The sequence below is a fragment of the Amia ocellicauda genome, chromosome 3, assembly GCF_036373705.1.
Source record: "Amia ocellicauda isolate fAmiCal2 chromosome 3, fAmiCal2.hap1, whole genome shotgun sequence".
NCBI lineage: Eukaryota > Metazoa > Chordata > Actinopteri > Amiiformes > Amiidae > Amia > Amia ocellicauda.
In genome coordinates, this window is record NC_089852.1 from 7,245,278 (window position 1) to 7,262,113 (window position 16,836).

At 36.2% G+C, this 16,836-nt stretch overlaps 1 protein-coding gene across 12 annotated transcripts in view; it reads right to left on the minus strand.

Annotated features, from left to right (window-relative positions):
* magi1b (membrane associated guanylate kinase, WW and PDZ domain containing 1b) overlaps positions 1 to 16,836 on the minus strand; it is a 158,007-nt gene that overhangs the window by 75,454 nt on the left and 65,717 nt on the right. For all 12 annotated transcript variants that reach the window (XM_066697996.1, XM_066697999.1, XM_066698007.1 and 9 more), the window contains exon 2: positions 2,353 to 2,469. In XM_066697996.1, coding sequence (XP_066554093.1) covers positions 2,353 to 2,469 — 117 coding nt within the window. The remainder of the gene's footprint in view (positions 1 to 2,352; positions 2,470 to 16,836) is intronic.

Sequence of the window (16,836 nt, forward strand, 5' to 3'; positions counted from 1 at the left end):
GTGCGCCTAGGGAAGCCGAGATATCTAGTTGCCATCAATTCTCTAATTGCCCTCCCAAAAAAGTTTGTTAGTTGCTAGTAATGAAAGACAGGTGGGATCATTCTCTTAGGATTCCTTGCTACATTCATTCGACGTTTACATTTTGAAAGGATTGTGCATTCAACTCCCTCCCCTTCACAGATGGCATTGTGATCATTTAAATACTGTAGTACTTACACTGATCCACGATTCAAAATAGTCTGTGAAGATGACTAAAAGTAAACTTTGAAAAAGTCCAATACATTTTACCATTTACAGCTTTTGTCATTACCTCTTAGAATTTTTAATGAATTGCGTTTATGGGACATACACAGTTAAACAATACTGCTTGTGCTGCCTGTTTTCCAAGATTTCTTCTGAAAAAATCACAACAAATCCATAGAAGTGATGGGGTGTCCTACTAAATTTGTATGATACTGTTTTTCGGAATAAGCCTCTCTGACTAAGCATTTATAAGACCCAAGTCCTGTTTTAATCGCCTCACTCTTTCTCTCTGCCACATACAAATGCTCTGTAGACAGTTCAGTCATGTTCAATTGGAGTGACCTTTTATGCATCTAACATGTTTACCACATAATCACTAGAGAATTCTATTTTCAAAATACAAGACATCATAATCCAACAGTGCGAGAGATTGGTCCAGAGCCCTGGAATTAATGGTCACATGTACTTGAGAAAAATATGAGAAAAATATGAATCTACATGCAAGCGTCTCCATCCGTTATGGTTTGCTTTCAGGTCATTAAAGTGATGTCGCACAACGCTCTCCAATTATAATGCTCTACCAAGATATGTATATGAGCTTTTTATTTGGAAGATGATGCCTTCTCCTAAATATGCCTGCCGCTCCTGTCAAGCTTTCTTGATATCTGCAGATTTAACTGTTGGTTGACATTAACAAAGCTGGCCTATAGTTTTGAATCTGTGATCCTAAACAGTGTGTTTGTGCATCTGTTAACTTGTCAGAATGTCGAAAGGTATTCTTTCACAATCTGTATTGGCTGTCAGTTCAGTCCAATTAGTTACATCTAACAATTAAAGTAACAACAACAACAACAACAACAACAACAAAAAGACAGAGAAAGATGTTCCTCTACTGTTTTACATGGGATACAAAATCACAGACCATGTCCCTCATATATAAGAATGTGTAATGCTAGTTAAGTATCCAGTCTGTTTACAGTTCCGGTCTGCTGCCATACCAATGTGGATTTGAATGTACTGTAGACAGATCTGATTTAACAACAGACTGACTAAGATCTGTTTCTGTATGCCAAGAAATGTATATCTTTGATTGGACTTCTAAAAAAAAATATTTCCTAAAATATACTTATTTATAAACCTTGGAAAATTAGCTAATGTTGGAAATAAAAAAAGGGTCTGTTTTGTATGCAGATGCTCAGAAAAAGTGAACATGGAGGGGAAGGAACAACGAAGAGAACTATTCTGGGGAAAAAAACAAAGCAGCTGTTAGGGCATCTGAGACTTGAGACTTAATTTGCTTGCTGTGTAGTCACAAAGGTAGCGCACAAAACAAAACACTTTATGAGAAAAAGACAAACCTAAATTCGTATCCTTTGAAGTTACTTTAGTAATGTGGAGGATGCTTTCTATTCCTGGATACAGTGCCACAAATATCAAAAAGTAAGGTGTCACATAGAACCTCTTAGCTGGTTCAGCTTTTTTCTTCAGGTGTCAAATTAATCTATGTCCGTTTTTTTGTGTGAAATCTGCCTTTCCCTAATCCCTGCTGTTGAACTAGTTCTGGTATATATCATCAGTAAGAGTACATGATTACCCATGGGAAATAATAATAATAATAATAATAACATACAACAACAACAAAAGTAAAACAATACATTTCTTCACAAGTCTTTAAAGCAAATCAAGCATACCAAGTAGATCTGTGGTAAACTGCTGTCAATTTTTTTAACAAGAAGTACTGCATTTAATTGCTTTTCGCATTGATCCCTATAAATTCACAAGGGTTATTGACTGAAGTGTGATGGACCATCTCTGTTTAATCGAATCACATTTGAATAAACACCATGGTAACGGAATGTTTTTAATTACAAATATTAAGGCAATTAACCATGCAAATCACTGTACTTTATCAAGTACTGTTTTAAGGTACTGAAACAAGTATTGAGGATTCCAGTTTCATTTAGTCCCTCATGAAGGATACAAACAAACAAACAAGAGCAGAGTAAAATAATAATAATAAACAAACTGAACCTGGACATGTTTTTGAGACAATACACCACAGAGGACATTCTCCTCAAAAAGTATAATGTGATAAAAGACTGTACTTACAAGGCACAGCATGGCGATAAAGGTTATCTCTGATGGTTTGCTGTAGTTCATGGTCTGCAGATGATTTCTGAAACCTCTGACTTAGATAGTGCTTGAGATCCTTATTTAGTCTGCTTCCTGTAAAATAAAATATTTCTGTTAAAATGCAATTAATCTGCATGAAGAATTGCAAGAGATTTTCTTAGTGACTCACAAATGTGGCATTCAAAATTAACAGAGCAAAATGTTCCACCAAACCTGGCAATGCAGACATACTTCAGTAAAGGATATGCATACAGAAACATAACATTGTAAGAAATAAATATTAAACAGTACACCAGAAGGAATAATGTGAGGTTATTTTAAAGCAATACTATTTTGTTGCTATACAAAATATTCTGATTAAGTTTTTAAAGATTAGCATTTGAAAAAGATGCCCATTAGATCCAGAGAAAGCAAAACTGACTTTGAATATAATTATAATTGTTTACTTTGTTCACATAAATATGGTCATGCAAGTTTAATTCGGTTCTGAAATTGAAAACATTGGTTTCGTAGGAAGGTTGTCTTCACCTCATTAGAACCTCTAGATAAAAAGCACATTTTCCTTGAGTCCTTGAGGGTTTAAACACAGTTACTTAATACTTAATTTAAACATGTATGATTAGGGGTTATTCCCCTAAGAATCCAAAGATAGCTAGGCTATGTTTTATGGTCTTATATGTTCATAATTGTATGCTTATTACAGGTTTTGGTTTTTACTTTTTTTTGCAACCAAATGGAGAACACTTAAGAATCTAAAACAGATTTCAGTCCAAGCTGTTCTTACCAGAACTCAGCACAGCTAGTCAATATTCACAAATTTAGGGGTAATGTATTAGACTAAAAACAAGAACTATTTGCTCCTGATGAGTACAATAAAGACAGATGGGATGGACTTTTAAGGCCCAATAAATACCAAGAGAACAACTATAATGTGCCATATGGCTCTTACAATTTTATTGCTATTTACAGTTTTTATACACCACCATTAAAAAAAACTCTTGAAAGTTAGGGATGGCCAACATAAAACTCTTGGTAGTTGAAGATGGTAGTTTAAAACAAAATAAGAAAAAGTAACTATACAAGCACAGACTTGAATGGAAATTGAAAAATACACACACACACACACACACACACACACACATATATATATACACAAACACATGTATACATACATAAATCCACCAGGTGATACATACTAAGCACTGCTCTTCTGAACCCTCAATCTTTCATTATGTGATTTGGCTGACCAGTGTCTAAATGTAATCACAATGAACAACAACAAAGAAAGAGAAAGATTTAAATATCCCAAGGTTTGAGACTGCATTTTTCACAGATTTATAAGTTACTCATAAAAATAGTACCCAGCAAACAAAAGAGCTTTGAAGAGGAACAAGAGTGGAAAAATGACAAACAGACCAAACTGGATAAAACATATTCCCGGCAGTTAGACAAGTAAATATTAAACCAGGGTCTTCACAGCTTTATTTTTCTAACCATGCTTTAAAACTAATATTATTTTCAATAAAACTTCAAATTCTAAAAAGTTCTAAACAAAATGGCCGTCACAATAATAATTTGGAATGCTCAAATTGTGAAAATATTTGTTAACATCCTAAACTGTAATCAAAAATGAAGGAAAACACTACCTCAATCTGTATTCGAAAAATGAAATAGCAGGATGATTAGATTACCGTAACTTTGTGCAGAAAAAAAACATATATGCAAGACCTAAACATGCAAGATTGTTAGGAACCTCTTGAGATGCCTGAACACTTTTCACAGTTTGGAAATTTGGCACCAAAATGGCTGTAGGCTTTATGTTGTGTGGGAGTTTCAAGTTGCAATTCTTTAGCAGACTAACAAAGCTTAGCCTATTCAATAAAACCCATTAGCAAAGACAGTATCCAATTCACACAGGCTTCTTACAACTGAGCTGTTTAATCAAAGTCTACAAAGACAAAGTATAGAAACATCTGAAAAGATGGTTGGAATTTTCTTTCTAAGTGAAGCAAGACAGGTAAAGTGAATTCTACCTCAGCCACTGGGAGAAGGTTTAATCTGGCTATTATATGAAGCATCTGGACAAACTCTTGTTTTGAAATGCATAAATATCCATGCAGGAGAAAGGGGGAGGAGAGAGAAATTAAGAAAAAGAAACAAAAAATAAAAATACAAAATGGGGCACCCTATTACGTCCCTGTTGAATAAGCACCTAGAAACATCTGTCAGCACTGTTAACTACAGATACAGTGAGGGAAAAAAGTATTTGATCCCCTGCTGATTTTGTACGTTTGCCCACTGACAAAGAAATGATCAGTCTATAATTTTAATGGTAGGTGTATTTTAACAGTGAGAGACAGAATAACAACAACAAAATCCAGAAAAACGCATTTCAAAAAAGTTATAAATTGATTTGCATGTTAATGAGTGAAATAAGTATTTGACCCCTTCGACTTAGTACTTGGTGGCAAAACCCTTGTTGGCAATCACAGAGGTCAGACGTTTCTTATAGTTGGCCACCAGGTTTGCACACATCTCAGGAGGGATTTTGTCCCACTCCTCTTTGCAGATCCTCTCCAAGTCATTAAGGTTTTGAGGCTGACGTTTGGCAACTCGAACCTTCAGCTCCCTCCACAGATTTTCTATGGGATTAAGGTCTGGAGACTGGCTAGGCCACTCCAGGACCTTAATGTGCTTCTTCTTGAGCCACTCCTTTGTTGCCTTGGCTGTGTGTTGTGGGTCATTGTCATGCTGGAATACCCATCCACGACCCAATTTCAATGCCCTGGCTGAGGGAAGGAGGTTCTCACCCAAGATTTGACGGTACATGGCCTCGTCCATCGTCCCTTTGATGCGGTGCAGTTGTCCTGTCCCCTTAGCAGAAAAACACCCCCAAATCATAATGTTTCCACCTCCATGTTTGACAGTGGGGATGGTGTTCTTGGGGTCATTCCTCCTCCTCCAAACACGAGTTGAGTTGATGCCAAAGAGCTCGATTTTGGTCTCATCTGACCACAACACTTTCACCCAGTTCTCCTCTGAATCATTCAGATGTTCATTGGCAAACTTCAGACGGGCCTGTACATGTGCTTTCTTGAGCAGGGGGACCTTGCGGGCGCTGCAGGATTTCAGTCCTTCACGACGTAGTGTGTTACCAATTGTTTTCTTGGTGACTATCGTCCCAGCTGCCTTGAGATCATTAACAAGATCCTCCCGTGTAGTTCTGGGCTGATTCCTCACCGTTCTCATGATCATTGAAACTCCACGAGGTGAGATCTTGCATGGAGCCCCAGACCGAGGGAGACTGACAGTTATTTTGTGTTTCTTCCATTTGAGAATAATCGCACCAACTGTTGTCACCTTCTCACCAAGCTGCTTGGCGATGGTCTTATAGCCCATTCCAGCCTTGTGTAGGTCTACAATCTTGTCCCTGACATCCTTGGACAGCTTGTTGGTCTTGTCCATGGTGGAGAGTTTGGAATCTGATTGATTGATTGCTTCTGTGGACAGGTGTCTTTTATACAGGTAACGAGCTGAGATTAGGAGCACGTGCTCCTAATCTCAGCTCGTTACCTGTATAAAAGACACCTGGGAGCCAGAAATCTTGCTGATTGATAGGGGATCAAATACTTATTTCCCTCATTAACATACAAATCTATTTATAACTTTTTTGAAATGCGTTTTTCTGGATTTTTTAGTTGTTATTCTGTCTCTCACTGCTAAAATACACCTACCATTAAAATTATAGACTGATCATTTCTTTGTCAGTGGGCAAATGTACAAAATCAGCAGGGGATCAAATACTTTTTTCCCTCACTATAACTCAGATAACCACAATGAAAAAGCGAGAACAGGATTCCTCTGTATATGACACTATAGTCATCTACATAATGCTTATTTACAGTGCAGCTGCCCAGAATGCCAAAACAACAGATGAGAGATGTTTGTCCTACACTGAATGATATAGCCTACATACTCTTATTCACCTAGTACCAGTCATCAGCATAACTAACCTCAGTATATTTACTTATTTGTAAGTATAATACTGCCACAAAGTTGGACAGTTTCACAAATCCTGAGAACACCACAGTGATATGTATGATAAAACATCCTTGGAGCACTGTATACATTTCATAGACACATTAGTATGCTTGTGCTACCAGAGATACACAACAGTGTTTTTTATTAGTTTAAAACCATCGATCTGATTGACCTGAAATTGAAGAATCAAGAAGAATTCGACTTCAACAGCCTGCTGCTTATGGAGATAATTAATTCACGAATACTATGATGGGGAAAAACTACAAATACAGTAAGTATCCTACCAATCACAATTCCTAATTAGCTTCTTAGCTCCCCGTGTGTAATTTAATCCTGAGCTTCATCACAGAAGGAGCCGCACAAGGGACCAGATTTACTAAGCTTTTGCTCCATTTCCAGGGTTGCAGAACATTGTATTTCTTATTTGAAACAGAAAGAAGAGTGGCCCAATGGGCTAGCTCTCCAGTTTTTTTTTTTTTCACCCCGTATTGTCTTAAATATATGAAATCAACTTGTTGTGAAGGGTGTTATACCAAATACAAATGGATTGATTGATAGATATGGGGTTGGGTTCAAAATTGCCGTAGGTTAAAATGAAAACAGGTGCAACAGTCACAAGTTAGCCTCCCCTAACCTATGTCTGTTTTGCCAAGGCATCGCAGTAATGAAAACTTTTGGCAGCCCTGAAATAAACTAATAAATCATAGTCTAAAAAACAGTCTGAAAACCACAGAGTGGAATCATGAGGAGATGGCCATATCATGGGATATGCTGTGTTTTGTGCCATGTTGCACAAATCAGTAAATGCTAGTAAATAAGATTCAAAATTAAATATGAGTTAGAAGTCACAAGAAAGATATTATACACACACACACACACAAAATTATAACCATAGAGTTTGGTGAAGACTTTTAGTCCTACCTTATGTCTTGATATATAGAATGCCAGTATAGATAATTGTGCGACAGACAGTGTGTATAATTTGCCACCCATGGCTACTACCATCTGGTTCTCAATTCCAGATTGTCTACAAACTTAATTTAAAAAATATGCCAAATGCTTTTTGTTTAGATGGTAAGAGTAGTCAAAGTACGGGCAACGTCACAGTGATATCCTGATGGAATTCATGCACAAGAAATTGCAATATACAAATATAAACCCTACAACTATCGCATTACTTCAATTTCCTATGTATATATATTTGTTTAATGCATGACATCTATAGTTATCAGGAACGCTTACTTCGAAAAGTTTTTTTTTTTTTTTTTTTTTTTTTTTAAGCATGTTGCGGTCACCTTGTTTTATACATGCATTAGCTACACTTTAATGTATATTTCATAGCACATATTTCAAATACAAAACCTGGGACATTCTTTTACAGGCCAGAAAATTCCCTGAGACCCTGGGAGCTACAAACTCCCTCAGGACCTTATCCCTTCCGTGCTTTTCAATCCAATTATCACATAATGGAGTTATGTAGTTATAAAAGAAAAACTGCCAGAGTGTGAATAGGGGGAGGGGTTCCCCATAAGACTCAATGCTTTCTTGAGGGAAACAAAAAAGAACACACGGAAATATGAAAACCACAAAACAATGTGACATAATGCCTCAAATTAAATATGAATTGTTTATTTTGAAGCCATAATTTCCTGCAGAAAATACCAGCACACTCAACAATACTCGCTTTGTGGTATTTTTACAAGCAATTAAAATGACGAAGACCTGAATTGCTGCAATGAATTGGCGTCCCATCCAGGGTGTACCCTGACTGGTGCCCAGGGCCTGTCGGGTTCAACGTGACCCTGTACTGGATGAAGCAGTTATTCAAATTGGATGCATGGATGAAAGACCTGAACGGATTTCTGGGTTCTGTACATATCTGCTCTGCTGGAAGTGTATTTCATTGGTATGGGTTGGGGTTAAAAAGTACTTTCATTAACTGCCTTAACTTTTAGAAGAATCAAAGACTAGTTGTACTGTATTTGAAGAAGTGTGTAGTTCGTTTACACTGATCTTTATCTCAGGGATCAATAAGAGGGCCAAAATCTACTTATTGGGTTTTATGTCTGGTGATTGAATAGGTTATACTAGTTGTGGTGTCCTGACTTCTTCTACTTTTGCAGAGCAGAGGCAATGTGAGTTCATTCACCATCTTCTGTGAAAAGACTGCTCTCATTAGACTGGAAGAGTCCCCTTATGAGAATTGGGACATATCTACCAAAACTTAGTTCCATCACAGATATCAAGCTTTGACTGTCCAGGGGCCCAAATCAAACCCCACACCAAAGTCAGGGAACTACATGTATGCCATGGTGTTCCCATCAATAAAGATGTAAAACCCTGAACATGCATGTAGGCCCACTTCCTTAGTTTCAGATTGTGTTCCATGAATGGGTTGCAATCCTACAAAACAAGATTACCAATCTCGCCCACATAATGTACAGTGCCTACAGAAAGTGTAACACTGTTAAAGGGTTAAAAAGTTTTCCTACTTCTTTATGTGGCTCTGATTGTTGTCACACTTTGACCAGTCTTGGCCATAGAAGCCTGTAGCTCTTGTAAAGTTGCCATTGGCCTCTTGGTAGCCTCTCTGATCAGTCAATCCAGTTTGGAGGGACGATCTGGTCTAGGCAGGGTCTTGGTGTTGCCATACACCTTCTACCTCTTAATAATCATCTTGACTGTGCTCCAAGGGATATTCAATGGCTTTGATATTTTTTCACACTCATCCCCTGATCTGTCTTTCAACAACTTAGTCCCAGAGATGCATTGAAAGCTCCTTGGTGCTCCAGGTTGTGTCTTTGCTTTGAAATGCACCACCCAGCAAAAGGAACCTACAGGAACTGCTGAATTTATCCTGAACTCATGTGAATCTCTACAATTTGACACTAAACGTGGTGTGTGATTTTGAAGGTGATTCATTACACCTGAACTAATTTAAGATTTCTATTACAAAGAAGGTGGACACATCCAACCAAGCTATTTGAGTTTTAATTTTAAATTATTTTTCTATACATTTCTAGAATATTTTGTTCACTTGGATTATGTGGATCTATTTATTTATTTTACTGAATTTTAACTCCAGGCTATCAGGCAACAAAAGGTGAACATTCTTAAGAGAGGCTGTAGACTTTCTATAGGCACTGAATAACATTAAACATTTTAATTTTAATACACTGACTGAATGATGCACTGTGACCCCACCGCTCAGAGAAATGATTATAACTATTATATTATTACTTGGCAGTTGTTATGGAAACAACTTCTTTGGTACCCTAGTCTAGATTATAAGAAGCAGCTATCCCTTTTCAACAGCAGAACCTTTAAAGTTTTCTCTGTAGCATTATTATAATTTAACCCTCTCTCTGCTGGTATTTATCATAACATGTATCTCAATATATAGGTTGAATTCTTAGTATTTTTCCTGGTCAATGTTGAGAAGTTAAGATTATTTATTTATTGATACATTTCTTCTGCTGGAACCATATACTGTGTATTAAGCAGGTGGAAATTGGCTTGTCGCTCTGAGAATTGAATTTCAAAGAAAGATTGTAAAATGTTCTTATATCCCTGTGCATTATATTGCTTCTAGGTCAGCACAGTACTGGGAAAAATACTAAGCAAATCTAGGGGAAATGTTCATGATTTTTCAATTTACTTAACGGCAAAAGGAGGACAATGTAAGCTTGAATGTGTATATTTAATAACCTTCCTCAGATGTGTTGTTGTGTCATATTTATTTATTTATTTTTACAATTTAGCTTTATGGATAGCCGGCCTGCTTTTCAGATGCTCTTTTGCTTATACATTATCCTTCCTGTACCTTCACAATATATTGACTGTAAACTGCAGATCTGAGTGCCTTGTGATTACATTCAAATTCAAGGAATCAGCTCCCTCTCCTAGAACTGCAAACTCATTCTGCTGCCGATACCAATTGCTGTACAGCATACAGATGTAGGCCTCTGTCTGAGAAAGAATCACAAGTTCGGCTGGTTTCCCAGGTTTGTTTTCCAATGCAGAGGGAGCTAAATTACCAACATTTATCCTAAATTACACCTCCATACATACAAAAGTCAACAATTTAGCTCACAGCAACAACCAGACCCACAATGGTCATGTTGGATTACACAACAGTACTGAACGTCCCTTGATGATGGACATCTTGATGGAGTGTTTCAAGTTTTAAGGAAGCAAACCATCTATCCTGCAATGTTAATAAGGGTGACGTGTAAAGAGGAGAAACATTTTGATTAGGATTGTTGAACCATGTAGCTTTGTAATAATTTATGTAACTTTGTGACTTAAAAAAAAGAAATACATTGGGTGACGGGTAGACAGTGAGGCTGAGAAAACTTACACACAAACTATACACAAATAGACCCAGGAGTTTTATAGGAAACTTGAGGATGATAAATCATACATCTTTTACTCAGAACTTGACTATTGTCTTGTTTTGCGGGACTGAGAGAATTGTGCTCCATGTGGGAGTCAATCACAGTACAAGCGATGCTCTGTAGAAGTTATTTTTTTAAGTTAAGCTGGGTGAACAACCAATTGCCGATGGACTTATAAACATGGCCAACGATCAACTCAATTGTGGGGGCAAATGGAAACAATACATTTAATGATTTCCTAGTTTGAGCACTGAAACTTTATTATTACACATTTTAATACCAAATTATTAAAATCATAATCATCATCATCATCATCCACCATTTTCACAGTTTTCCATACTATAACTGTACCGAGATGTTATTAGGTACTGTGGGATGAGAAGTCCTTTCATACAAAAGACAACACTTATCAGCAGTGTAAAATACAAATGTAAATTAGGATCAATTCAAAAGAATAAAATAATGACTATGTGTACAAATGTTGAAACATTTCTCTGACAAACAGGAAGGCAGATGGGTATTCAATGGACCTTAATCAATCAGCAGTCAGAGACTAAAACACTTTTCTTAATTGAAATATAAGAGAGAAGAGAAAAAATTATAATACAAGTATTTTTTAAACAAGAGCCTATATATATATTTAAAAAATATATTTATACATTTAAAAAATAACAGGCCCCAGATCCAAGTTACAAAGAGTTATTGTTGATAGCATGCAATGAATTCATGTTGCTTCAAACAATTTTTAATCTCATCAATTAACAATTAATATAATTTGTAGACAGGAATGCATTACACTGATGCATACTATAGATGGTATTTCAGTAACCTCATGTTAAATTAACGTTTAATGGAATGAAAGGTTGCAAGGCATAAAAATACTTCACTTTCACTATTTAAATTTGTGTTCTTTTCTGTGGGATCATTGGTACACAGCCTTGACACATATCTTGTGTGTAGGATTTACATAACATGTAAGTATATCAATAAGGGCTCTTTTTAATATTCATGAAAATAAAAAATATATTTGAACAAGAAATTATAAATCAAAATAGCCCATCTGACTTGTATAAGAGTTCTTGAAGCACACAATCTGTTTCAATCTATTTTGTGAAGACAGCTTTATAATAAAAAAGAAACATAAAAAACACACAAACCCTGATGACTAGTCACATCTGGTTGCCACTGTCTAAAATGTACCTATGGACATGAATGGTGCATTGTGGGTATCTGGTGATTGTATTTTCAGTGTCACTTAGAATGCAACTGCAAGGAGATTACAATGAAAAGATTTGTGTGTGTAAGGTAAGTTACATTTGAAAGCTAACTGTCAAGAATTAAACGAAAAGGGAGCTGTATAGATTCTCAGGCCTATATGTTATTACTTTCTGAAAGAGCACCACTGAAATGCTTCCTCTCAGATCTGATGGTTCACAGAACGTTCAACACCACGATCACAAACTGTACCTAAATACGTCTCTTCATCGATCAATGTCTGGCTCGAATTGTGTTTTCCTACAATGCTGTTTTACCTCGTGTCCTAGATAGAATCTTCTAGTCCCCTCGTTCATGCCGTCCTTGCCCTGTCTCCATCTTTCATCTAAAACTTTCAAATTAAATTGTATGCAAGTGCAGACAATCCAGCTAATAAACAATTAATCTGAGGTCAAGGCATAGATAGATATGTTTTATTATTTGTAGAACTGAGCAATAGAAATGGCAAGCTATATTCTGACTGTTAATGAGGTGCTGCCACAGCTTCACAAATCAAACGTTATCATGATTAGAGAAATCCTTAAATATTGAGTTTTGACAAATTATGTATTTGTCAAACTATGCACAACTATTCTGTGATGAATGAAATGTGATCAGAATGATGTTATATTGGTCTGTCTCCTTACATAGCCTTCAGGTTAAACTACACAGAAGGACGTGCAAAACGACTGAAGTCAATAGGTTGACCTTTATTAAAAATGTACTTTGGATACTCTGCTGTGCACAACTTTAGAAACCTAGTTCTGTCTCTGTGACGAACTATTTTCAATATTCTATTTTTGTCAACAAAACCTGGCTTCTTTCAAAATCAATACAGCTTTTGGAGTATTTGCAGTTTTACCTCATCTCAAAAGAGACTAATGACATTATGAATAATGAATCTGAACAAGAGAATATGAAAAGTAAGTTTTGATAAACATTACGTTCTAATACTTATACTGTATACTGCTGTATTGTTTGCTACCTCAGTTTACTTTGGTATAAAGAGGGTAATTTTGCATGAGTGAAGCCCAGTCAGGTAATTGTTACCTAGCAACCAGTCAGTGCTGACAACCATGGCTAAGGTCCCTGCTGTGTACGGTTTAAATTTAAAAAGCTTATTCATTTTCAGGTCACAATGGTGTCCTACATTTATGTATATTTATATCCATGTACAACTTTATATATGGTTTGGTAGTAAAATAATATGATTCGATATTTAAATACTTACACTGTTCACTATATGCTTTGGTAAAATACAATCATGTATGTTACATAAAAGTTATCTAGAAAATATTTTGCTTTGCTTTTTTAGTTGCTTGGGCATAATCTCCATTAATTTATAACAATCCCAGCAACTGTAGGAATGTTAAACACTTTTCTCTGAAATGGGAATAGAAGCGGCCCAGGTGTCATAGTAAATCAATGAAGAAGTCATCAAATATTTAATATTTTCGAGGATTACTGTTGTGCTTCTGGGATTACACATCAAGCACTGTGCCTGCAGCCTTTGTTCCATCATGCTCTGTATCTATATACAGACATTGCCAAGAGAAGACCCCGGCAAACGGAATATAATGCAAAAGTTATTTTCAGAAAAATAAATAAACAAAGAAACACACATCCGTGCACTTTCCGAACCTTTCAGCATTTATTATGAATGTTAAACAGAACGGTACCTTCATCAACACATTTAAAATGTACAATTAAAGAAGCGCTCGTGATATATATACTTATATATTTCAGTATAAGCACTGCCTGTAATACAAGGCTCACACTCCCAATACACCTTTAGTACCCTAAAATTTATAATGTCTCATGATTTGTATTCCGTGCCTTATTGAGAATTGAGTAGTATTGGTTTCTTCCCATATATAGACTAATGTTATACAAATATTTTGAAATATTCATAGGTCAGTGTGCCTTTAAATTCCATATGTCTAGAAATAACCACTTGACTGTATTGAGTGCCTGTGGTTTTGATTTAATCCATGCAACAGGTTGTGAGCGGGTCATTACTCATGCCTGCGGACGGGACAAAGCAAGCACAGGAGTCATCTATCACCCGGGCAAGTTCATCTTGAATACTTGTTATAGGCCAGTTATTCATCTGGTGCAAAAATGTTGTAAACCTTGCAAAAAAGCAAAAACTAGGATCATCAGAGAGAAAATGGTCGATTCTTAAATCCATATCATACATATGTAGTACTTAATAGCCTACCCTACAGGAGAGTAATTCAGAACAAGAGTGTGTTGTTGAAAGAATGAGTTAGACCCAATTAAACTGGGTTTCAATGAGTTTACAGTCTAGCAAATACATTACCTTTGATATATTCCAGTCTCTTTTAGCTGAACCATAGGCATTGCATGATAAAACCATGAATGGAATTTTATTGTATTGTCTTCAAAGCTAAGATCTGAAGTATTTATTTCTAGTTGAAACCCATCATGTTGATATGTAAGAGCAGATGCAATTCAGTTGTTTTTTTTCCTATCGAGATTATTCAAATGATGGACATTATACAGCAAAGGCCTTGGCCCTCAGTTACACATTTCCTGAGTAGCAGAAGCGATCAGCAAAATCAGAGATAAGGAATGCCTATTTGATTTTGTGGCAGAGACGGTGACTGCACCTTTTAAATACTACAATGTAAATTTTTTGGAGACAGAGCATGAGTTTCTAGAGAATTCATGATAGGTTCACTGGCAAGTCTCCACTGCTGCTTCAACCTCATTTAGTCCTTGACCTATTATACTTCTTCAGCATAAAATGAGGTGATGCTTTGTAAAGCTAATTCTAGACAGAAGGCAAAGATAATTACTGTGACTGTGTTAAGAGATTTATGGATTCTGTGTTTTCCTGAAATTACTGTTTTTACGCTGATGTATGCAAATCCTAGCTCAGGTGCCATTAAATTCCAATTATCATAAAATTTGTAATCACTACCCGAGATGTAGAATTGCAAACTGTTATTTTCAGTGTACCTTGACAAGCCATACACATATTATTAATGTTTTTCATGACAATGTCCCAACAGGTAAGAACTTGCACAATAAATCTTTTCTTTCCCAAATGACTGTTTTGGTTTCAATCAATTGTGTGATACGAGGAGGTAACAGAATGAGCACAAGGATGAAGACGAAGCATGAAAGTTACATATTCTTAGCTTTCTTTTTAAAGACTGTGGTAATTCCCAAATGAATTGTCCTAGGTTAAAAAATTTTAGAACATAGATTATAAATAAACCAAGGAAACAAAATTCCATGAGTTTAGTCCATTTCAGGTTTTGAACAAATGGATTAAGATATTGTACAAATATTTCTGATGACTAATACATATCATTTTTATCTTCTTTGGTGTGCTTTAATATGTGCACATTTACCCAAAACAAGGTACAAATCTGCATCACCATGTGGCTTAAATAATTTTCTACTCCCAAAACTTGAAATGGATCAAACTGCTATACAAAGAGGAGTTTCTTTTCAGTTTCTCTTTAGATTAAATCAACATTTCCCATACCATCTCTCAACTTTAATATGCAGGAAAGATAGCTGATGATGACATTTCTGAAGAAGTTTCCAAAAATCACTAGCAGGGTTTACGTTAGACGGCAAATGCTGGCTTGTCGCCGGTATCACATGTAGTTGTCCGGCAAATGAAAATATCAATGGCCAAAATGTCCGGTGGGAAATATGCCAAATAAATAAATAAATTGATTAATAGCGCATTAAATAGCCTAATATTGTGTGACCTATAAGATATGTTGCCAAGACAGTTTGGTCATGTGACTAAATCTATCCCGACTGGGAAAGCTGGAGAAGATTGCAGCACAATCCCTGTGTCCAGTGTGCCTGCAGAGCGGGATAAACACAGCCCTGAGAAGAGCCGCTGCGCTGAGGAAAAGGTGACAAGGGTGATGAGGATGACAAGTTGTGCCGAGGGGTTGGATGGCTTCAACTTTGCACAAGCAGCAGAGCACTTCTATTCAATGAAGTCATGGTGCAAATAAACGGGAATTTGACAAACGTAGGCTATTATATGGCTATTTAAAACATATGTCCGGCAGGTGTTCTATATGGCCGTATTTCTGGAATATTTAAAAAATTCTAGCATAAACTCTGATCACTAGCTCTACTGGCTCTGAAGTGAAACTTGCATTGAAAATGTGCATTATACTTGCATTATTATGTATTATTATTTTAAGGGTCATGTTCCTCTAATCAGCATTGAAAATAAACAGTATTTTTCTTTCTGAAACACTGTGAAGCACTTAAATGGGGGGTGATATTCCAACTATTAAGTAACTGTGATAAATACAATCTTGATCCATATTTTAGCCCTGCAGCTCCTTCATGCTGCCACCTGTTCTACTCAGTATTTGTTGCACCATGTTTTTTATTTGACTTTTGAGGATCTTTGTAGATCTAACATTTTCTTTAGTCCCCACACATTTGTTGTTGTTTTTTAATTATGTTAAACTGCAAAGACCCAAACAGCTCCTATGGTTCTTTTTTCATCTTCCTTCTACTGTCAGAACTGTGCTTGTCATTATCAAATGAAAGATTTAAAGAATGCATGTCATAAATATCATGTTTGCAAATAAATGAGGAGCTTGGAGACTCTGGACATTTAATTCCCACAACAACTGAAGATGTTAGTTAGTTATAATTAAAAAATAAAAATATGGCAAGCTTCTGTCTTAGTCATCCATCCTTCTGGCCCTTACCCCCAATCTATACAAATACTGCATGATCAGGGTAGGTGCTG